This window comes from Equus asinus, chromosome 2 (genome assembly GCF_041296235.1).
Source record: "Equus asinus isolate D_3611 breed Donkey chromosome 2, EquAss-T2T_v2, whole genome shotgun sequence".
Lineage (NCBI taxonomy): Eukaryota > Metazoa > Chordata > Mammalia > Perissodactyla > Equidae > Equus > Equus asinus.
Genome location: NC_091791.1, coordinates 11,375,324 through 11,400,216, shown reverse-complemented (window position 1 = coordinate 11,400,216; position 24,893 = coordinate 11,375,324). Strand labels below are relative to the sequence as shown.

The following is a 24,893-nucleotide window of genomic DNA, read 5'->3' as shown; positions in this document are numbered from 1 at the left end:
TTCAAATGTACATGAGTACATTTCTGAGGCTTCTGAGCAGTCTTTGCCAGAAGGAGTTATTCCTAACTTTTACTATGCAGATAGTATGAGCAATGTTTATTCATTGTGAACATCAAACAAAAAATTTTTTAAAAAGAAACTGAAGATAATTTTGGAGCTGAGAGAGGTATCATGGACATGTTAGGCTCCAAGAGGCTGACGCCTCACAGCCAAGTGTCCGGCCACACAGGCAAATGGCAGAAACACGGAGGAAGAGACGAGAACGTAAATGCGTGAACTCCTATGGAATTCACCTCTGTACCCGACTGATGACACGGACTAGGAGGGACCCCACCCTGGCCAAACAGCAACAACTTCAAAGACCTCTGCATAGACACCACGTGGGGCCCAATTCACTGTAGTGTGCTGACCGCAGGGACCCATCAGAAACCAGGATCTTTCAGAACATTATCCAGGTCTCCACGAACCACATGAACACCATGAGCTCCATCCACAGAGAAGGGCTCAAGAAGATTCAAGAATGGGTCTGGCCAAAGATACTTCCCCAAATCCTAATGTCCGGCATCAGGGCCCTATGCTATGGATGCAAAAGGAGGCTGGTATTTACAAAGACAAAAACCTGGAAGGTTCTCCCATAGGAGGAGGCAAAAGTCACCACTCATTGCAATGAGAACTTGTGCTTGAAGATCACTGGTGAGATTTAGGAAACCAGTGAAAGCCAGCATCCCGGCGAGACAATACAAGGCCCCAGGGGCCGAGGTGCGGCAGATTTCGCAGTCAGAACACCCCCTGTAAGGCCAGCAGCAGAGACCACCTCCACTGGCCTCTCAGGGCTCCCGGAATCCCACGATCCGTGCGTGGAGGACCCCACAGGGAGAGGAGGAGGCACCCACAGGGAACCAACAGGGGCACAGTTCTGGGTGAAGAGGCACGCCCCTCATCCCTGCCTTGTCCTCACAAATCACTGCTCTCATCAGTGAGCTGACAGAATTCGATGTGCAAAAGCAGCCTTCCCACGGTGAGGTGTGAGAACCAGGATTTAAAAAAAGTTTTGGGAAGGAACATAAGCGCCTTAGCAGGGGTCACCTTTGGGGAGTGCGATTAGGAGTTGAGGGAGGAGGCAGAAAAAAATCTGATTTCAGAACTTTCCAAACCATTTGCATTTCATCATCATGAAAATGTATCTCTTTTACGCTCTAGAAAAAGCACTTTCTCTGACAATAAAAATATTTTTTAGAATCATAAGGATCTGAACTGTGCATGTCTCAGAAGGAAAAGAAAACAAAGGGCATAGGCTTCAAATACACTCTCTTCTAAAATGAGCTCAATGATGAAATCATGGCTTTCGCCCCTTCCCTGTGCTACCAGGCTGAGTATTGCAGCATCTCTGCCTCCTTCCATGTGGGTACCCCAGTAACTGCCCCCAGCCATGCAGCCAACCCTAGTGAGTGCCCTTCCCTTGCCAATTGTTTATGACACGGGACCCCTCATTGGGCGGCGGCATCCTGACCAACGGCACCAGTGGGAGGCTGTGTGATCTGACTGTCGGGGTCCATGGCCCAGTTCAGGCACCTGCTAACTGTGAGAGCTTCAGGAAGTCACCTAACCTTCCCAAACTTGAGTTAAAAGGAGACAGCAACAGTTCCCACCCTACTGAGCTACTGGGAGGGTGAACCGGTAAAGCATTCACTGCTCAGCCAGAAACCTGCTAAGAGCTCAGGTATCATCTGCTACCCACACCACCATCGTTTCTCTTAGTGCCTCTTTTTAGAATCATTTGCTGCCCAGATCCAAGGGAGCTTATGATTGGCACCTTCTCTGGGGAACCCAAAGCATTTGGAGCCTCCCGTTTTTCTGTGTGTGAGTGCTGTCACACTGTGTGCAACGGGAAGAAAGCAAGCCCGCTGGCATTAGGGGCTGACTGCAGAACAGCATCTGCTTTACTGGTCTGGAAGGTGAGACCCTCTGCTTCCAGCCAGCAGGGCTGGGGCTCCAGGGAGCAGAAGAGCAAACTCAAGAAATAAAGGATCCAGGAGTCAGGGGCGTTCCCAGGGCAGGAGGAAAGCTGGAACATAAAAGCGTCCTCATGACAAATATGGCTTAGAGGCTGCTGAGGAACAGAACAACGTTAGACAGAAGTTAACTGTTCTGCAGCGGACCTAGGACCAAAAGGAACCTTTGCCCACAAACCTCTGGCAAAAGTTCACATTCATACACGCCTCCCCCTCCAAACCATTGTTTCAACAAGGTTTCAAAGCAAAAGCTTTTAAAATGGAAAACCTTTACAAACTTGGTTGCTGTCATTACTAGTAAAATCAAAAAATTGTCTTTACAAAAAGGATTGCTTATGGAAGTTTTGTTGAGATTAGTATAGAGGTTTAGAGTCAATGTACAGATCTGGAAAATACTTCTGTAAAGACCACAGAGGAAAAAAAGGTAAGAAAATGCCAAAAGTATAAGAACTACAAAGGTCCATTGCTCTGTCTACAGAGGTATATCTTAATTTTACCTCCACGCATTTTTACTATGCTTTTAACACCCCCTCTGGGACTGTAAAATGCGACTGGCTTTCTCTTCACTCCGTTTTACTCCAAGAGCTAACATGTTTCCAGGGCTTGACACGATCCCCCCCAGGCGATTCCTCCTGAACACCAAGTTTCCCTGGGTCTTCCTTCGCCCAGGTCCCACCCCTCCAGCAATTGCCACTGCCCACCTTCGAGTCCTTGCACTAATTCAGCACTATCAAATTACCACCCCCCCACCCCACACAACAAAATCATAATCTTCCCTATCAGATATTCTTTTTCAATTCTGAGGTTTCTTTTTTTATCTAATTCAAAAATACTCCACTGGTAGTGGTGATTATGTTCATTATTTATAAAATAAATGCTAACGCTCTAAATAAACTGTCTTCCACTCCCAAACCCTGGTGGGCACTTTTTAGTGTGTCTTTTCAGTCTCCAATTCAGCTTCCTCACTTTCCAGAATCTCTTTACCGAGCATCATAAATCAAGCTTTTAACTAACTGTGCCTTCTGTATATTTCCACAATACATACGGGAGATTAAGCACGGACGTGGTTTTACTTCCTTTCTTTTTAAAGGGCCACCAAGAAATGGTGTTCTCTCTTTATACCAGATTAGACTGAACAACCAGGGGAACTCAGAAAAGCAGGCAAAAGCAAAGATGCCAGGGGAGAGTGGTGAATATTTGAGTGTTTACTCCTGAGGACTCACAAACACCCCTGGGACCACGGCCCGCCAGAGAAACCCTCTGACTCTCAGGCTGTGGATCCACGCTCCCAAACCAGGACAGAAGGTTCCGGAGTTCATATACTTTCGCTGTAAGCCCTGCCCACCACCCCCTGATGGCCGAACAAAAGCCTTTCACCACCTCAACCCAGGTGGCTGAGATAAAAGGTTCCAGAGGTTGGACTTTTTTTTTCCTTCCATAACAAAATTTAGGTAATTCCACGAGACAGTTTATCCAGCACTCGCTCTTCTCTCTTACCAAGTATCCGCCCCCCTGTATCCTCTCCCCAGGACTAGATGAGTAAACCTATAACAGGAACAGCTCACCAGTCCCGGACGGGCTGGTTCTTCTTAGAAGATCGCATCAGCCAAATGCAAGTCAGATCTTAGTCACACTGCCCGTCCTTTGGAGGCTGAAAAGAGAGGACGGCTAGATGGAGGCTGCGGAGGGAGGGGCCCCCACACGAAAGGGCAGATTCCAGTTAAGCCAACCATGACCACTCTAATTACCCAAATGTTTTCGGGAACCAGTGAGGTTTCATTAGACCACTTGATTGACCAAAATACAGAGAATGTTCCGAGATCATGCTGTTTAGCTGCTAGGTAGTAAATGAGCGTCTAGAAGCAGAACTTCCCTTCCCAGAATTTGGTGTGTTCAATAACCATTAACACGCGGCCCCCAGAGCTGGCTCCTGAATCCCATCCCACCCCCATCTCCGTCCTGTTCATCACATCCCTGGGAACATGCCATTTGTCCCAAGATACTGTTACACAACACGACCTTGACTGCCCCTCATTTTTCTCCAGTTTTCAATCTACCTGTATCAGCAACCAAGCGAGTGAAACTAAAGACCGAAAAAAAAAAAATAGCCCACAGCCCCTTCTGAGATGCCGATGGCGGTGGGAAAGAGTGGGCGCTGCACACCCATGTGAGTCTCCCCACCCTATCTGTTTATGGAGACGGTTAAATCTTCATGCTGCCCTATGGAAACTTCTGGCTCCAGAGAAAGAACCTGATGCATTCACTTTCTGAAAAACCGATTCAATAAACCGAGCTACACCACAAGCCTCCTGAACAGACATCCTCGGTTTCCTATGCACCCCTCACCCTCACCACTCAAGTGATTTGTGCAAAACCCGGAAAGTGAAGCCCTCTCATTAACTCGTGGATGTGCAAAGGCCACTTCACAATGGCCACGCTGTCCACTGGCAACCCTGGAGACCTGTATGAGAGCGGACAAGCTCACAAAGACGCTTGACCGACCAACACCCCAGGACCACATCCAGCCAGAGAAACCTCTGACTCTTGCTAGGCTGGGCTGGTTCTTGCTGGTCCCCTTTAACATGGTGGATGCCCAAGGAGCAGGAGCAGGTGAGCAGTGTCTGGGCCAGTGTCCTGCCCCGAAACTGAATGTGGGGTGAGCCGTCAAGGGCAACAGAGAGACGCCATGTGCCACCCACCTTCCCCCACCAAAAAGTTGTTTCTCTTTTCTCAAGCATCACAACATATACAGAGTCTCAAAAAATTCAAGGTTACTGAGAAATGATCACTCACAAAGAATTTCTTCTTAGGTGCTGGAGAAAAACCTTTTTGTCTCAAAAAAAATAAACTGAAATGTCTGTGTTACACTGGTAAGTCTAGTACAGATTAATAAATGTCAAGAAGGAAAAACTCACAATAGGCTGAAAAAAAACAAAAAAAAACTTCTCTTGTTCTAAAAAGAGAACAATGACTGAGTTGAGTGAAATGCTATGTGTGTATGTGTGTTGGGGGAGGGGCGAGGGTCAGGGCCAAGATGATACAATTCGGACTCCATCATGAAGACACTGAGTGCTACCTGTGCGACTGAGGAGGTTGGGCAAACGCAGCACGAAAAGTGGCCTCATAAATGCCGAGGAACAACCCATCCTTAAGACAACTGATTACAGGCTCACCTGTTGCCAGGTAAAGGCATGCTTGGCATCCCTGTGGTATTTTCTCTGTCATCAACCTATCTGCTGGCCTTTCTGGGACTTTTCATTCTAGCTACAGTCCAGTAACTCCCTTTTATCCAGATACCTGATAGGCATCTCCTCCACCGAAGGGGCATGCTTGCTGACGAAGTGCTCTTTGCGAAATGAGCATCTGTGAAATGCATCCCATTTTGACATATAAGAGGAGCTGAGGAGTGTCGACATGCCCCCAAATAGTTTTATTTTTTCCAGGGGACTAGCATTTGCCCACTTTCCCTGCTTCTCTTAGGCTACCTGACCCTCCTGAAACACAAGGCAATCACATTTCAAATGAAGGTCCCCCAAAAACCTTGGAGCCATTGGTGAGGGAGACAGGCCATGCAACCTGGGTTAGATCAAGCACTCAGAAAAATCATGATGAAGGAAGGAAGGAGAGAGGGAGAAAAAAGGAGAAAGGACTCTAAATAAAAGAAGAGTACTGCCACAGTTGCAGAAAAAAAGATGACAAAATAATTACGGAACAATGGTCTAGCTACATCAAATTACAGGTTTCCCCCAGAAGGTAGCATTTTTCCCTATTTAAAAAAATAATAATAGAGATGGAAACATCAGTCCCTTTTTCAACTCCCTGAGGCCAGGTCCTCAGGTGGTGGCTGTAAGAATGGCCCAGAGGTAACTGGTAAGGAAGGAGGGTGGGGGAGGGGTGGCTATGCCATCTGAAGGTCACTGAAGGCAACATCTGGCTATGTCAGGCAAGTGGCTTCCCTGGCCCCAAGAATGACAGTGGTGTCATTTTAAAAACAACAGCATTCTTGGTGGCACGACAGACCCAATGGGCAGCTTTTTTCCCTTGCTCTTAACACAGTGCAGGTGTTCGCCTGTGCTTAACACACACTCCAAGTGGTATCCTCAGACTCCATGAAGAAATACCTGCTGGAAACCTGGCTTCAAACACGTCAACAAGGACCCAATCAGCCCAGAGTTTGGAGCTGGGTTGAGAACAGCAAGATCTATGCCAAAACTGCCGCTGACCAACTGGTTCCTAATCCTTCCTAATGCCTTGTCCAGAAAGAGTCATCACCACCTAAAGTCCCAGGAGGGGCAGGGCTGAGATTAACCCAGGGTTTCTCCAAGTGCATTTCAGAATCACCCAAAGTCTTACTTACAATGCAGATTCCTGGCCCCATTCAAGACAGACTGAACCAGAGTCTCTGGGGCAGAGACCAAGAAATCTGCAATTTTAACAAGCACCCCATAAATTCTACTAAAATACACACTGCAATAGAGCCACGGAGTTAGCCATTGTACTTGCTGTTTCAAAAAATGCCTTTATCAGAACCAAGTTCCAAATACTTCTGTAAACACTTTGCATTCACACCTGCCTTCCCTTTCCATCTTCGTGAACATAAAGGAAAGAGTCGAAGCGTTTCCTGGCCCACTCAGCCGTGCAGGACTTCGGTTGAAGGCAGATGCGTAGGCTCTACCTTCTCTTATCTCCCCAAAGCAAAATTAACCACAGACAAGCAAAAAGTTACCACCAAAGACCAAGCACAAGGTTAAAAACAAGCTATTGCTTATTCAGCATGAAAATCATCCCACCATGGAACCCACAGCCACACTTGTGAACTGCTAACAATAACGTAATATGTGCATACAACTCTACCTTCAGAACCAGAGAGGTGGAGCCAAAATTCAACTTAGAAAGACACCACGGGCCAGTTTTAAATCAAGTAGTAGTTCAGATTCACCTCTGGGACAAAGGTTTCTGACCTTGAATTAAAAAAAATAAGTCAGAGAACCAGAGTCTTTTCCTTTCCAAATAGTGGCATAAGTCTATCTCAAAAAAGCATGAGATCACAAGGAAGAAAAGTGGCCTGTGCCTCGAAGAGACTGCTGCACTTGAGTCTCAAACACACAAGGGTATCGCCTCCCTGTGTTATTTCCAGTCCTGCTGATTAGCTCTCTGATCCTCACACCACCATGCTTTCATGCCCTTGGAATTTGATTCAGTTGCCCCCATTGACACACCAGGACTTGACTCTCCAAATTCTAAACACTAATTGGACAGCGACCAAGAGGCACATGGGAAGCTCTCAGAAGTAATGGCCTCGAAGCAGAGGAAAAGACCCAAGAGCTGGCTGGGGCACAGGGGAGAAGTAAATTTCTTCAAACTCTTTATCTACTTTCTGTTACCTGTCTCCGCAAGGGGATGCGCTTGGTCAGCTTGTGCACAGCCGGCTGGCTGCTGAAGTCTGGCTTCTTGGTCGTGGTCTTCATTCGGCACAGGATGACCGTCACCACCATACAGGCAATTAAGAAGACCCCTATGCAGTAAATGGCTATCTCCAGGTAGTCTGGGGAAGCTGTAATCTCCTTTTCTCTTACGGGAGCTAGATTGCAGATCACAAGGAGGAACAGATAAGCAGGCCACAGAGTTAGGAAACTGGATTGATGCATCCTGGCATAACTAAAGGAATCAAAGGGAGACAACCGTTCCCAAGGATGGGCTTCCTGGGAACTCAATGCTGCAGAATGGCATGGTCCACGGCCCTGCCACGCACCTCTCCTGAGAACAGGTGAATAACCAAAGGCTCCTCGCTTTAGCACCAGGGCCTGGGCGGTCACTATCTCTGGCCTCAGTGGGCCTCTGCAACTCAGTGATAGATCAGCTCAGGTTATCAGGCCACATTCTGTTAGACATTTGGGCAGAATAGGACAGTCAACTGTACACACAACAAAAAAACTGTCTTCCATGATGGTCTCTAAAAATTCTAAAATATGAACAATGGCCACTTTTGTTTCTGGAGGGACAGTGACAATGCCTCAGTCTTATCTGAGGAGGCTCTTGCAAAGGAAGATGTGATACGGTGATTCCCCAGATGAAGACAGTTCCATTCGATAGGAAATAAATATTCATCTAGTAGGCTGTTGTGAAAAAGTTTCAAATTCCTTAATAAAGTCCAGCATATTATTCAACTAAACAAATTCATTTAATAGAAAAACTGAATTGCTGATAATATAGAATCATTATGTCCACACTACAAAAAGTTTGCAATATTCCTTAATCAATAGCCATGTCAATTTTTGTGTATCCGGTTACAGTGATGTTACAAATTTCCTCTTAAAGAAAATATAGAAATGGTATTGAATGTGAGTATACATATAATTACTTAATTTAGCACATTCTTATATCAACTCCCAATAATGTCTGCTCCCCCCTTAGTCCTCAATGGTCAATTTACAAGCAGTGTATTTCCAAGTAGTATTTTTCTCAAACTGCATCCTTAGTTAACGTGCTATTCCTTCAGGCAAACTGGTTAAGAAGTGCCAATTAGGCACCTGCAGAATGCAGTACTGTAAGTAAAAGCAAGCTCAACATAAGAGGCATCTCATTGTTTCAAAGCAAATATTCACAGAGCAGATTCACAACAAAAGGAAAAATGGATGCAATGCTATTATTTAAAGCTTATACATTTTAATCAGAAAAATACTTGCAAGATAGTCAAAACTCTCAGCAGCACAGCACACAATGAAATGATCAATTTATTTTTACTAGATATAAAATAAGCATGCAGGTAGGCACCATACTCTAAAAATAAGGCATTAATAACTGGAGTGGAACATCGTGAGCTAGCAAACCATTGTCTATGCAGTTTCACAAAGGAAATGACCAAGAGGCAGATACGGCACAGTAGGGAGTGATTATCAGGAAAGTTCGGGATAGAGATGTCAGTTAAAGATTCAGAGAGTAGCAATATTTAGGCAATAGGGCTTCACGGATGTTGATTTCTCTGCAGGGCAGAAATAACATCAAGCCCAAGATGGCAGGAGCATGCTTTGCAGTAAAAGCAAACTGAGTCCCTCCTATTGCACCATGCAGCAAGCCACCGATTCCCAGGCAGGTAACACACTGCTTCTGTACGTCCTACGTTCAGAGGTGCTTCTCCCCAGGCACCTCGACATTCATTCATCTATTTACATCTCGTTGAAAACAGAAAGTGGAACAAAAGTCATAAAAGTACATATGGGATTTTAGCAAAATGGCATTTGAAATGAAAAAAAATTACTTTGAATTTTCCAAAGTAATTTCAACTTCTTCCTTAAGAGAAGTGGGGATGGGCAAATTTATATATTGACTCAATGCCTCACTAAAAATATAAGATCCCTTTGGGTTTTTAGGGTGAAATTTCACTTGATCATAAATGCAGGTGTGGGATCTCATTGTAAGTGAATTTCCAAGGCAACTTTCTTATCCCTGGGGGATAATTTCAAACATTTTTTAAAAATCTTTATGCAAGGATAAAAGGGGCCATTTCTGAGAACAGAAGCTGTGTTAATTTTATAGCAATCAACCAAGAAAAGGAAAAAAACCATGGAGAGAAAGAGCAGTATATACCTGGCAGAACTGTCAACCATGCAGAGTGAAAGGAGATCCCAATAGAATTACCCGCCAAGCACGTATATTCCCCAGCATCCTCAAAAGTTACATTCCGAATATAGAGAACCTCAATCTCTTTGTCCGTGGTATTAACACCGGCGGCCTAGAAAACAAGGGAAGCAAGAGAGAAGGCTAGACAACAAGGAATGATTGTGGAGGGGGCCATGGAACCACGAGGCGTCACACCAGGCGCTCCAGCAGGGGCTGGCCACCAGAAGATTCCGATTGCAACCCATCCACAAAGCCCACAACCGAGACATTGAGCGACACTGAGCAGCTCACCTCCACAGGCCCGTCACCACACCGGCTTCACCACCTAGACATGCATGCAATCAAACACATGGAAAAATCAACCCACAGGGATCCAGTCTTTTGGCCTTTGCTTTGGATTTAAGGGGTGGTTTTCCAAAAGGATAGCACCCAAGAAGCTACATTGGGTTCTGGTTCTGTTGGCTGCAGAGTCCCACCTTGAGCCAAGGACGGTACTGCCTAAATTGTTGTGTTGTAAAGAAAACCTTGCAGATAAGCCCAAGTGGATCCCCAGCATCTCCTTCCAGCTCTGTGGGAACCAAGTGGGATGGAAGGTCATGTTGGTTACCAGGCTCTGGTTATTTTTACCCCTGCATAACCATCTTGGCTTACATTGCATTGAAAGAAAATGGAAGAAAGTATGATCTTGGTAGCGAAGAAACTGAGCTTTTTTTCCTTCTTCAATATAAACATTTGAATGTGAGTCAGGATAAACTAAGAAAGTCAACTTGCTGCCTTCAATAGCATCTGGCAGTACATTCATTCATTAAGATGGACAACCCTCAAACTTGGGATGGCAAGGCCAAGGACAGTATCTCCTAACTCTTAGTTCTACAACCAAGGAAATGACACTTTGTTGGACAAATGCTATCATGCCAACATTTCTCTAAAAATTTGGGGCAGAAGGAGGTATGAATTCCGTTGATATACAAATGCCACCAATTCACTAGGCATGCAGGTGTGTGTCTAAAATGGTGTTTAAGGGCAGTAATGATGGGAAATGTGCAGCCCAAACAAGATAAACCAGAAGGAACAACTTAAAAACTGGGTGGGGGTGGAGGGGAATCTTTAGAAGAAATTAGAGGAATCACTTTGAACATTGTGGGCATTTTTCCATGGCTGCTGGCATCCTACCAGCTGCATCACCAAAGAAAGATGATTATGAATATACCAAGGCCACAGAGTCATCCTATAAGCTGCCTGCAGTCTCCCAAAGCACCAAGTCTTTCAGCTTCTATATCCAGCCTTCGTTTAAAAAAACAAAAAAACAAAAACGTTGTTACCTTGCTGTTTTGGCAGGACAGTGAGCCAGGCAGACTGGTTGGCCTGCCCTATATAATTGGAGACCTTACATATATACTCCCCAGCATCCGCCTCAGTCACATTGAACAGAGCCAGCACTTCTGCATTGGAACTATTTATCCCCGAGTGCTGGAACAGACACAGGAGAACAATGTAACAGCCAACCGGGAAGGACTTTGCACTGTCTAGGGTCCCACCACCAACACACCACAAAAAAACAACCTCCATCACATCTAAACAGCAGCATTAAAGGGCTGTGGGTTTAGAAAGAACAAAATAAGTCAACTGGTGCACAGTAGAAGTGACCCGGTGCTCTTGAGAGGGTGGAAGTGTGTGATCAATATCTAGCCGAATGGGTTAGCAGTACCCCAGGATGGTCACATTTGTCCAGCTTTTTTGATCCTTGGTATTCTCAGCTGGAGAGAACACCTCGCTGGTTAAGAGTTCTTGGTTCAGCTGCCTGTGGTTCTACAGGAAGGCTGCTGTTATTAAGGACGTTCTCTACCAGCAACTAAATAGGGCAGGCATGGTAGTCAGCGAGTGGGCTAAGAAGTGCACAGACTTAGCTGCCACTTGCTATCACCATCCTGAAGAGCAAGACAAATCTAAAAAATGAAGAGGCTGATGCTATTAAAACAGGGACTTGCAAGAAACCAAATAAGAAATATAAGAAGAAAGTTTCCGGTTCAACACTTCACTAGCACAGAAGCATTTTCTAAAGTTTATTGTCTAAACTGCGTGTGAGTGAATCTCAAAGATTAAGGAATTTCTCTTAAAAGGAAAATTTAAACTGTTTCTAAAAAGTGGCTACTAAAATTCGACCCTAACGTCATAGTAAGAGAAAACAGCAGCAGCGTAACAGTCAACACTGGCACAATGCCTGGAGCTTACACAGCTCCTTCCATCTACTCCATCCCATTTATTCTGCCCAACCGCCCCGTAGGGGAGATATCATCCTGGTTCCCACTTTTACAGATGTGCAGCTATGCCTGAACGTCTCCTCTAAGATCTCAGAGCTGATAAACAGCTGAACTATTCTGACTCTAACTTTAGGGGTCCTTCCACTACCTCAAAGCTCCCTTCTGAAATTTTATTAGCAAGCCTAATGATCTACTAATTCTCCAAACACACTCTGTACTGACCAGTCAAATGGGAGAATCACCTTCTCTCAAATTCAACAGGAAATCAAAGCACCTGTGGCCAGACCCATCAGGGAGACCCCAGTTGTGGGTACCTTCAGATTCAGACAGTCCTCACCTTCAGAACTTTGAGGTAGGGCAGCCCGTCGGGCCCGTATTTACTGCCGTTCTTTTCCACATGTTTGATCCACTGGATGTGGGGCTGGGCATCGCTGTAAACTTTGCAGACAAACTCCACATCGCCTCCCACCACGGTGGAGGCATTTGCTGGCAGTCCAGCTTGGAGGATGGGCCGGTGTGGTGATCGCTCTGATGGAGAGAGGGGAGAAAGGGGGAGCGGGGATGCGAGGAGGAGAAAGGAATAAATAAGTTGTGTTGTCCAGAAGGCTGTTCATGAACTCAAGCCAAAAAGGCCTCAAGTCTGCTGGCTGACTCCTTTGAAATAACACCGAGGCCCAATGCATAACAAAAACAACTTCAAAGAGACTGCTGGAGTGCGACCCTTGTAAAAAGAATACTTATTTAGAAAACTGGGAAAAGAACTTATTATATCTCAAGTTATTGGTTGCCCATGGCCACCTAATGAACAAAGGAAGAGATTTTATTTTGACAATCTCAAAGACAAATGTCAGGGGAATGGGTGCTCCTTCAATTATTCCATTTGGGATCATATCGGAAACTCACCTTGCCCATAGCTTAACATCACAGGTAAGTGACAAGACTAACTTTAAGGTCACCCTGAATACCAAAATCCTCCTACACACAGTGCCTCCCAATACACTTCTAAGATGCTCTAAGAAGACTTCCATCTCTTGTTTTAAAAAGAAAATAAACTAAAAGCTAAAGCCCAAAGTTATGAATAGATCAAATGAACAACTAGTTTCATCTCTTTAGCATGGATTTACTCCATTCATTCATTGTTCCATTCATCCATTCATTTCCTTGATAAATATTGTGTTACTGTGTGCCACATGGGAGATGCACAAGTAGACATTCCTTAGCTTATTCAGATGTGGCACTGAAAGAAACAAAGTGCCACTGCTTCGCAAACCCTAGTCATGGTGTAGACTGTCTTAGGGAGGCCCCAGAGAGGGTATGCTTGCAATTACTTCCCGCTCTCACTTGTCTTGCCTTTCTCTCTCGGGAAAAAGTTCTCAACAAAGGACACCCCCTCTTGTCTCCTCCCTGGAAAGGTTCCTCTCCAGTTCAGAGGCAGTCTCTGCAGAAATCTTTAGAGGCAACTATGTCAAAGTGTGTGGAATCTACACACAAGGGTCCTCAAGAATCAAGTAACAGACCAGCCTACTGTGTGATTTTGTCCACAAAGGCACTATAAAAACAAACGGACCAGAACCTTCCTACATGGCAGCTCAGTCAAAAGCCACCCATATCCAGACACCTGTCCGTTCGGTTATCGCCCCATCCCCACATGTACCAGCCATCCTCCCCGTCTCCCTCTGCAGACTGTGGAGACCACTGCCTTTAACCTCCAGCTTAAAAAGTTGCCAAGGGAAATAACAAGATCCCAACCAGCCCAACACACCAAGGATGTCTCCACACTGCACCTGCGTAGCCCGTGCACTGGGCTGGAAACAGCAAACCAGAAGGATAGATACCTACGTCTTTCCATATTTGGGCCTTGCAGATTAAAATGTCATTATGTGGAATTTGTTGGTCAAGAGCCAGACCATGTGCAAATTGATTTTACTGCATAAGCCTGTTGCTGGTCTTTAAAAACATTTTTAAAAAAACAAAGAAAAAGTGCTAGTGGTTACTCTTAGCACATTTCATTCCAGAATCTCCCATCACTTCACAGACACCTAGATTTACATAGCAAAAAGATGTGGATTTCAGAGCCCCCAAAGAAGTCATTCATTTGTCCCAATATCATCTACATAGGCTGAGCAAAAAACCCAGAAGTCGAGACTGCTACTTTTTGTGGGCAGAAAATCTCAAAGCTGGGATCCCTTCAAACATCACCAGAAATCCTCACTCTTTGGCTGATACATCATCCCAGCGAGGGGCCGCAGCAAGCCTCCTGGGCAGGCCTGGCAGCCAGCTGGATGCTACAGGGACCCGCTTGCAGCTGGCAGGGATGGAGATCTGGTTTAACCCCAGCTGGCCCCATCCACATGAGAAGAACAGAGTTAAGTCCACACACTCTCCTCACCAGGCCTCCTCTCAAGAGATCGAGCGTGAGGGGAGCTGTCCTCTGGGCTGGATACTGCCAGCCAAGCACACAAAATACGCCCCTTTGTACTGATCAAATATTGAAGTGGTTTACTCCTGCCCATAGAAAAGTGAATTTTAGGTATCAATTCATTCTCTGGCTCAGTTTTCCAGTTTTACGCTCAAGCGTTTGTGTGTTCAAAGATAAATATTTAGAGTGGACCTAAATATTTATTCTTAGAAACAAAGGTACTATAAAATCTTAAATGTCATAAGCCAGATCAACGGAATTTCAAACCAAGTCCTCTTTCTTAAACATACTTGTTTCTATAAATCGTTTCACAAGCAAACATTGTGCATGTAATACCAAATAACGATGCCCCGTGAACAATGAGTGCTTTCATACAGCCCCACATCTCTGGCCTGCGCCAGCCTTCAGCAGAGAATTTAGTCACTGGGGCAACACTGGCAAGACCCGCTGCGGAGCTGCAGTCCTGTTTCACTTGTGGTCAACGTGCTGCTGAGCTCTAGTTATTAAGTTATTCCACGGCTATCCGGACTATTTTCACACACAGGCACAAAAATCTTTGCAACGGTTTAATGTTATTGCATTTGCAAATTAAGGCATTCCAAACGTTACCCGCTTGCACTCTTGAATTCATCCTTTCAAATTTTCTCACCTTATACAAAAAAACCTCTTAACCTCCCCGACTCCCCCTCGGCCCTCTCTCACTTTGGGTACAAAAACTGCAGGCGAGATCGCTCTGTAATCGAAACCTTACACCGTCTTCCAAAACTTATTACAGCTGCCTTCAGTATAAAATGAAACCTTAGAGAATGTTATTTAAAATGTTTTTAAAAAGTCAGTAGGCCTCATGTTTCGTTTCTCCACATCAGGCTTTGATTTCCTTTGCAACCTTATTCTCTGCCCTTAAACAAGTTGGAGAACGAGGCCCGAAACATCTTGGAAGAGGTCCCGGGATGCCAGCATCTGCAGAGCATGGCGCTCCCCCGTCACACCCTTCAGCCATCACTCTGCCCTTAGTGTCCGTCAGACCCTTAAGAACAGTGATCAGTAGGTAAGGGGGACGACAGCACTTGGACTCCTCTTGTAACTTCTGAAAAACTGGGGTGAAAGCAGGGCGCAGACAGCAGCCGGGGGAGCAGGCTGGGTGGCACTCCTGCAGAGACAGGCAGAGCGGGTGACCGGGCCCAGGGTCCACTTGGGAAGCACTGCAGGAAGATGGTGGGCACAGTGATGACCAAGACCCTCCAATGGCTAATGTGCTCTCCCCGGAACCCCTCCAGGACCTGGGCAAACCAAACCCCTCGGTTTGCAACATTTTGGGCAGCAAGCTAATATAAACTGAATTGGTCAATGAATTATCTCTGGATGAGAGAATAAAACCCGAGCTTGGCCCATCTCTTGTTCTTCTAGGTGACAACAAAACTCACATCTTCTCCACCAGGGAAGATTTACAGTTTTAGGCCACGTTCTCTTACAGCATGATTAACTTGCAGATATTATACAAAACAGATTTTCCTCTTTATAGAGGGAGTAAAACAAATACACAGAAAACAGAACAACTGACAAGCAGTTCACCTCTGTGTCTTTATTGCAATTTTTTAAAATATATATTCTCAATGCAGCAGGTTGCAGATGTACAGTACACAGACCTGAAACAGGATGAGAACCTTTAAAACAGCAATTCTAAGGTCCCTGTGTGAATTCCAAATTAAGACAGAGTGGAAAGGAGTCCAAAGGGTGCGGCAGCTGCCGACGGGACAGTTGGCTGCACTGCTGGAATGAGCTTCCACCAAATAAATGCGTAGTAAACACAGGCTGAAGTGCTCTAAAAAAGACATTCTCTCCCCCATGTTTTCTCTGTCTCTCTCTCCCTCCCTTTTGTCAAGTGCTCCACATGAGTCCACTTTACTAAAGCAGAAGGCCCGGCTGCTAGGACTCTAAATATCAGGACTGACTCCCCCCAAACCCTGGCCTGAAGCTGGGAGCCACAAGCACGAAGACAGGGGGAAAACAGCCTGCTCCATTCCAAGGGGTAATTATTGAGAACCAGAGAGAGAGAAAATACCTGAGTGACAAAGAATAAATCTCTGTTAATTGACCATTGAAACCTTATAACATGCCAGTCCTCCTCTGGACATAATAATATGTTTGCTCATAAGAGATCTACAACTTTTGCTCCGACACAGCAAAAGCTATAAAAAAAGGTCCACCAAGCAGAGAGGCCTCATGTCGACAGGCTCAGTAAATACGCATCTCGGGATCAGAAGGAGAACCAGGTTCTTAAATTACACCTATAAATTAATCAAGCCCAGAGTAGCTGGTTTCCCAGCACCCACTGGTTTTCTAAGTATTTCTCCCCAAAAGTTAAGCAGTGCCTGCCGCAAAGAACCATTTCAAAACCGCTCTCTGGCAGCAAAACACCAAGAGACTCGAATCACGCTGAGTGCCCGGGAGTGATCTGGACGCAGCCAGGCCCCTGCTCCCGGACGCACATTCACGTCAGGAGCCGAGAGAACCCTGCCTGCCTGTCTTTAAATTAAAATCAAAATTTAATTACCCTTCCTCTAAAATGGAGTTTCTTAGCGACTCCAAGGGGCTGAATAGGGAAAGAACATTCTGCGATTGGGAAGACAAGGGGAAACAACCGAGAAGTCTTGTTTCTAAAGCCCAGCCTAGCTTTTTTCCAAAGAGGAGGCGGTGGTTGCTTTTGTTGCATAAAAACGCACTAAACCAGTTAGCATGGGGCATGGTTATTAGGGGAGGCCGATCAAAGCCTTTCTGAAGTCTGAGGAGCCCAACAACCTGCTAAAGACCTCACGCTAATTACCATTAGTGGAATGAGTTCATTGCCTTGTCAGGACTCCGCCTAATGCACTCAAACCAGACAGGTTCAATCCAGTTGGCTTCTGAGTTGAGTTTTCCCGAAGCTTGCTCCAGCCTCTGGAGACTGGCACAAAAGGAAGTCAGAACTAAAAATGACCAGTGGGAAAAGGTAAGGTTAGGATATAGGTTGAGAAGAAGCAGTATCCTTTCAGAAAGAATCAAGGTACCCATGGCCACTATTTTGGCCTGACATCTTCTAGAACAGACTAGTGGGGCCTGGGATGCTGGGCACCTGGAATTATTTTTCTTTAAAAAAAAAAGAAAAGGAAAAATGCGTTTTTGTAGGAAGTGACTGGTTTGCTGCTCTTTCTCTGTCCTAGGCTTAGCTGAGCCTCATTTTCCTCCTGCCTGGACATCCGACTCTGGAAAGTCTTACAGAATGGGGCTGGGGATCCAGCTTCCTCCAAAACATACATGTTTCTCAACAGAGAGCGCAAAGTCTGCAGAGCAAGCTTCTTTGGGGCAGGCCTAAGTGTCATCCCTCCAGCTCTGGGGTCCCTCAGTGACTTACGGAGGCTGCACCATGTGAAATGCTAGAAGCAAAACACCACTAATTCCTTTGTGCCTGCTCGATGAGCTGGAGAAGCCGAGTAAGTGCTGGCTGAGGCCAGCGGCCTGGGAAGACCAGAGCAGGTGGAGGCAAAGTGCCTTCCCTAATTAATGTCAGAGACGGTATTATTTGGCTGGGGGATGAGTGGCTTCTACCAGCTGGGTGTCAATTTAGGTCTTCTTGGGCAAATTACAGCAGCAGGCCTGTGTGTTATTTACACCCCAAATGTTTACAATACCCTGAGCTCTCTCTGTGCCTTCAAAAAGTTAAACCAGAACTATGACCCCTTGGGGATCACAAAGTTAGGTCAAATTTAGGTTCAAAAACGCCTTTCCTTTCGTGAAAAGAAGACACAGCTTTGGGATGATGCAAAGTTCTGCGAATGGATAGTGGTGATGGTTGCACAACAATGTGGATGTACTTGATGCCACTGAATTGTATGCTCAAAAATGGTTACAATGGTACATTTTATGTTATATGTATATTACAACAATTAAAAAAAGGCGACAGACAATATCACAGAGTGAACAAGATATAGGGTCACAGAAAACCCGCCTTTTCCGTTAGTTAAGTATATTCATCTTGTCCAGTTTACAAAAGGAGAGCTTTTCTCTCTCCTGACACACAGACTCTGCACAAGGTCCCTCCCTGTATTGTGCATGGTTTTCACACTGATGTAAAACTCAGACGTCAGTCTGCTCAGGCTCCCTCCTGAGGAGCTGGGGTAAACACAGCTGAGCAGTCACGCTGGGGAGCTACGCCACAGAGCCCCAGCACCCTGCCACTTGCCACAGGGGGTGCAACATCTTTCAGGAATGCCAGATTATCAGCTGGTGTCTGCATAGCTGGGTTCCCTTCATGAGAAGAGTATGCTAGAAACGCAAAAAAAAAAAAAAAGAAATAGTCCAGGAATTAAACATAGCCTCTTATTACAAAGGCTGAACTCTGAATTAGAATACCTTCTTCCAAATGACTTGCAAAGAGGCTAAAAGGGAGCTTATTCGGGAGTCCCCAAAGACAGCGGCACTCCAAATGAGGTTCTCTTGGCTGAAAATGTTTTGCTGGAATCTACCAAAAAGGATCCACTTAGGCCACCTCTAGAAATTTGTCCTAGAAAAGTAATTCACCCAGGTGCCCAACAAACAGGAGTCTACAAAGCTTGTCACTGTAGCCTTTTCTGTAACTGGAAAACAAAAGACGTACACAACCTAAATATCCACCGACGGGGGAACGATTAAATAAATTATACCATGGCCGTGACAGAATAGCACATGGGCCACTAATAAGAATGAATGAGAGCAATATGTATAGACACGGAAAGATGTCCACAGTAATAATGTTGACAGGTTTCATCAACTTTCACCATTAAAAAGCCTTACTTCTAGAGGAAGTCTAGAAAAATCTATCACACTAATCTCTCAGATGCCTTATTTTGCTCCTGGGGTGGCTGGAGCAGAAGCCAAAGCTTTCAGCCCATCTGAGCAAACAAGAAATGCCTCCCTTTGGTAACGAACCACATGAGAAGTCGAACTATAAATCCTCATTTGTTTTCTTAGCGGCAAACTCAGACACTGAAAATAAAAGTGATTCAGATTCTCCTTGCTATTCGCATCATCTAAAGAGAAGCTTCAGAATAGTCACCCGGCTCACAAAAGGCACCAATTCGACTTCCACTTCTCTTCTCCCTGTCCAAGCTGGACGGGATGACTTGAGCGTGTGGCCCAGCCCACTCCCTACTGAACATTCAGTGGTGGTTTCACACACAGAATAGTTTTCTTTTAGACAAAATGTAAAATTTAAAGGACTACATCTGTCACTTTTCAGTCCCAATCAAGAGTGTATACTGAACCAAACAAAACGAAGACTTCCTTTTTCAAATAGAGCACAACTTCTGAAAGATCCTTCTGGAATCCTATCTAACGCCTGTCTCGCAAAAGATCACTTTCATCGCGACATGGTGGGGAGTAAATCTGGGGCACGATCTGACCTGCTGATTTGTACACTTATTCGGGATGGACAGAATTGCTACAGGCCTTGTTTGAGAGAATCCCATAAGGGGAGGCTCTGAGTGAGAGAAAGGAAAAGTAGAAGTTCTATCAAGATCCAGGAATCTCCATCCCTATTTACCATCATCTCACTGTGACAGTCTGGGGTCTTTTGTGCTGTGACATGAGAACCCCAAGAGGGCAAAGCCCGTGTGTCATTCAACCGATTGTCATGTCTCCTCCAGGCCAAGAACAGGCTGCTCCACAGATGGAGGATTCATCACTACCATACAATAAATAGAGGTCATTCCTGCCGGAGGGCTCTGCTCTGTATCCTCCCTCCAGACCAAGGCAATGACGCTTTCACCTCCTCACCTCTCTCTTCTCAGAAAGAAACAGAAAATTTCCCACAGCAACACCAATACCCCACCCTCAGCCATCTCCTCCCCACCCACCAACCAGCATTTGACCCACTATGGTGAAAGACGTGACAGTAACTCCAAAAGCCACTTTTCTAACTCAAATCTGTCCTCTAAGTTGGGAGCACATCCCTGCTACAACACTAGATCATTTCTGCCCTACCTTCTCCTCAACTGTGAAAATAACCAAACACAAAGACGATGAATACAGCAGTGGGGTGTGCTAAGGGAGGGGTAATCCATAAAAGCCAGCTGGTGGATGCATCATAAAAAGGCAAAAACATGATCCCATTTCTATGCTCACATCTTAACGAGAGTTGGCATAACACTTCCCAATCTGGGTCTTTCGATTTATAAAGGTGTTCATTAATTGATGTTCTATGAATAAGTGAGTTTAGAGAGAAACTCTGAAGATTGCCTGCTTCAGAATTTGCAATATGTTAAGAACCACAAAACCCCAAATATAAGTAAATCATTAAACTGTTTTTCTATTATTTCAAGTCAGCACATGCTGATAGAAATCTCACTAAGTTCTAGCCCGTTACTGGGCACTGTAACTGCCATGAGTGAATCCGTATCTTCATGCCAAGCTTACTTGCCCATTCTTAGAGAACAGCAGCTTTCTCTCTGCCCTGTGCCCCCACCCAAATTATCTCCAGGTATGGTGAAGAGACCTCCTCTTACAAAACGCTGTAAGACATTAACCAGTCTGTAACACTTCTACATCCTCTTTGCCCACACCATAGACTTGATGCTGAAGATTAGATAAGAGATCAAATATTAGCCCTCTCCCCAGCCACCTCAGCCAGGCCCCCTGCCAGAATCTAAAGCAATCAATAAGGCTTCCTTCCTCAACTATGGGGCAGAGGGCAATTGATAGCTTGTAGAGAACATGGCAAAAATGCTGATATTGCAAAGATCTAACGTGCCCCATCCATGCTGGCGTGTGCCTGCTCCAACCCCCGAGTTGGCACCCACAGACACCAATGCCTGGAAGGAGTAACTTCTTGCTGGTATCAGTCCTGCAGGAGAGCACTTATTCGCTGGTCAGTACACATGGGGTGATGCAGTCACTCGCTGACCAGCTTTTGCCCCCTGGGATCCCTCTTGTGAAACAGGTATGAAAAGCCATTCTGTAGCAACCAAAATCTCATTAAACAGTAGCTACCAAAGGAAGTTTTGAAATCTCTGTCCCGAGGAAAGGAAAAGATTGACCACTCTGTTAACCAGGGCTGAGCTGAATGTGCCTGTCTCAGACTAAAGATACGAGAGGAGGGGTGAGACCACCAAATAAGAGCAACGAACAATCTCATGGTAATATTATTTAAAAGCAATGCCCTCCTGCCTCATCCTCCCAAAGGCGCTACAAGGAAAATGTGTCATCACCCCTATTTTAGAGACGAGTGAAGTGAGGCTCAGAGGTCCCATGACTTCCAAGGTCACAGAGCTAGCAAAGGATAGAAACATAATTTGAACTGCCCTCCCATGTAATTCCCACCAGAACCTCCATGGGTGCCACCCGGCAAGGAGTGGAGACCCTAGAGGGTTGATGGGGTACCAGGGCTGGAACCACAAAAATCAGCAAAAGGACTTTGCTTCCTACTCAATTCTGTTCCAGTTCCATGACTCTATGTGAGCTAGACAAGCCCACTTACAAAGGCACTCGCTGTGACTGATTACCTGGCCTGGCACCTTGATTCATTTTCAGTTGAGGGGCTTTCTGCCTCCCCTCTGGCTAGATTTCACAACTCTAGAGCTAGCATGAAGAACCAGTATCAGGATAACACCAAGTCTTAAACTTAGAGCAAGAAATGGAAAAGATTTCGTTGGCAGCAAGATCATGACCATGGAAAATCAAATGAGACTGGCCAGGAAGTCTCTAGGTCAAGATCGTTCAAATTCGGGATGCAAAGGGGCTCTGTGGAGCTGAGGCCTGGTGAGGACCAGGGAAGTGCACAAGCGCTGCAACTCAGAACCCGAGAGTCAGGTGTTCAATGTGTGAAAATCTCCGGATACGTGCTGTTGCGTAGTTTAAATGCTACCGACCACACAGCCACCCCTCATCCCGCAGAGAATCAAAAGCTTTGTCTAGAAGCCATGACGTAATGGAAACGAAGACAGAGAAAGGTCTTCCATAAGGTGCAAGTGAGCAGGAATGATCCTAATTTTGACAGCTTCAGTAATAAACCAACCGGTTAATTAATTAACGAGGCCACCCCTTTCTTCATTTACTTAAATGCTACTTTGTTGCAAACCCAAAGAGTCCAAAATTCACACTGGAGAAGTGTGGTGTGAGGGACTCTAACTTGCCTCAGTCCCTTCCTTCTGCTCAGGGATCACACTGGAGCCTTTGTCTTCTTCTCAGGACAGAGGCTGCCCCAAGCAGTAAACAATTTACGCAATTTCTCCTTCTCCCACTGGGGACGAGCTGCCAAAAGCTCATTGCCAGGTGTCAACCCCACAGTCAGGCTATCAGTCAGTGCTTGGAATAAAAGACTTCATTCCACCTCAATACACACCTGAGGGGGAGTTCACACTGTGACGGATTCCTTCGTGCTTTCAGGCTGTGTCCTATCATGTCCAGAGCCGAGTTACAGCAGATTTATGTCAAGGGCTAGACCACAGCACCATTCTAGTCTACGCCGAGCAAGTTGAGGCTGGTGAGGAAGCCTGAGTGATCTCCACCCAGCCAGAAGAGATTCTTGGCCCTGAGCGGCTCCCAACCATGCACTGACACTGTCTGCCACGTACAGCTCTTGTCCCCAGGGAGGAGAAATTTCTGTAAAGTTAGATTGATAGATGCGAAGGCATGGCCAGCCTCAGCAAATCCAGAGGCATTGTTTCCACCTCCACTGCCCTCTGCCCCTCAAACTATCCAATGCCAGGTGAAAAGCTCAAAAGTTATCTGATGGTCTCTGGGAATGCAGAACTGGACATCCACAAGGAGAAAAAGAAAGGATCTAGATGAGTAAAAAGGAGCAACTGATCTTTTGAATACTTCTGTCTCTCCCCCTCCCTTTTTTGTTTCTTACAACAAAGAGCTAGACACGGAGTGGGGGTAAGAGCAGCCCTTTCTAGAGTCTTGCTGCAGCAGTCACTGCTGGTCCACACCACAGTAAAACAGGGATGTCAGTCTGTGGTGCACAGAGCATTACTCTAGGATTCAAGCGGATCCAGATGGAGGTCCCAGTTCCGAAGTTCCTCCAAGTCCTTAGAAAATCACTAAGCCCACGGAATCTGAATTTCCTCAACAGTAAGATTGGACGAGAGGGGCGGGGGAGGCCAACCGGATGAACTTGGAGCCCTCAAACTCCACGCTCCTCTTCTGTAAGTCAAGCAACCAGATCAGTCTGGGACAGACTTGATGACAGCATCAACCAAAGGTGGAAACCTCAGCAGGACATGTGAATGTCAGACATTGGCCAGTTCTGTTGGTCCCAACAGGGCATTCAGTTTGTTTAATGAAACTTCTGATTGAGTCTAATCAAAGCTATGAAAGATACCTTCTAATTCTCAAAAGAATCAGGTTTGGAAGGGAGGAAACCAGCATTTGTTGCTGGCCACCTAGGTGCCATCAGTGTTTCCATCTGTTAACCCAACTAATTCCTCATAACTGCTACGGAGGGTTCAGTTGTGGCTCCCCCAAACGAGTAAGTCCACATCCCAACCCCTGGAACCTTGGAATGTGACTCTATTTGGAAACAAGGTCTTTGTAATTAAGTTAAAGATCTCAAGATGAGATCAGCCTGGATTTAGGGTGGGCCCTAAATCCATGACAGGTGTCCTTCTCAGAGAGAGGCAGAGGGAGATTGGAGACATACACAGAGAGGAAGGCCATGGAAAGACAGAGCCAGAGACTGGAGTGATGCATCTACCAGCCAAGGACTGCAGACGGCCACCAGAAGCTGGGAGAGAGGCATGAAACGGATTCTGAGTCTCCAGAAGGAACCAACCATGCCAACATCCTGACGTCACACTTGTGGCTTCTAGAACTGACAGAGAATAAACTTCTGTTGTTTGAAGCCATCCAGTTTGTGGTGATTTGGTACAGCAGTCCCTAGGAAACTGACAGAACCATCGCAGGAACAAGGTAAGTATCATCATTCAATTTTACTGATGAGGAAAGAGAGGCTCAGAAAAGCTAAATTATTTGTCCCAATTCTCTCAGTGCCCAGGGTGTGGGCTGACAGACCTGCCACTCTGTCCACCATACCAGGCGGCCTTTAACATTAATGAGTCACAGCTCCCTCATTTCCTGAGACAAGGAGAGTGAAACCAAGTTAAATGACTTATCCCAGGCTGCGGCTTCTTGGTGGCAGGGTCTCTGTCAGAAGGCAGCGGCGCTTCTGCCTCATTCACTGATCAACTACAGAAAGACTTACCACCTCCCAGAGCCAACTATTTTAGGGGAACCCGTTTTATTGTCGCCACAATTACCCAAATGTGGAGCTTCACACTAATTTTCCCTCGCAAGTAAATGGCTGAAAAGTAATGGTGTCAATTTTAATGAGGATCAAGCAAGCTCCTCAAAGGGCTCGCATAAATGAAAGCATTTCCCTCGCACACAACAATGGCTTGCTGTTTAATTCCAGAACACGAGAATGTCACTTAAATTACATGGCTTTTACACTAAAGTGCTTATGGGAATGGCTTTCCGAGGAAGAATTTCAATAAAAAGATCTCACCCAGTTTGATGCTTCATAATATCTGCACTACAAACCTTTGTATCATAGCAACAAAAATAAGA

The 24,893-nt window shown here is 45.6% G+C and overlaps 1 protein-coding gene across 20 annotated transcripts in view; it reads right to left on the bottom strand.

Moving 5' to 3' along the window:
• Window positions 1-24,893, bottom strand: part of FGFR2 (fibroblast growth factor receptor 2) — a 103,361-nt gene that overhangs the window by 26,915 nt on the left and 51,553 nt on the right. For 7 of the 20 annotated variants that reach the window (XM_014865975.3, XM_070482065.1, XM_070482082.1 and 4 more), the window contains 3 exons: window positions 12,231-12,421; window positions 10,955-11,102; window positions 7,391-7,593 (listed from right to left, as the gene is read on the bottom strand). In XM_014865975.3, the coding sequence (XP_014721461.1) occupies window positions 7,391-7,593; window positions 10,955-11,102; window positions 12,231-12,421 (542 nt within the window). Of the gene's footprint in view, window positions 1-7,390; window positions 7,594-9,599; window positions 9,745-10,954; window positions 11,103-12,230; window positions 12,422-24,893 lie in introns of all 20 variants that reach the window. The other 13 variants (XM_070482039.1, XM_070482091.1, XM_070482071.1 and 10 more) reach the window with 4 other exon arrangements.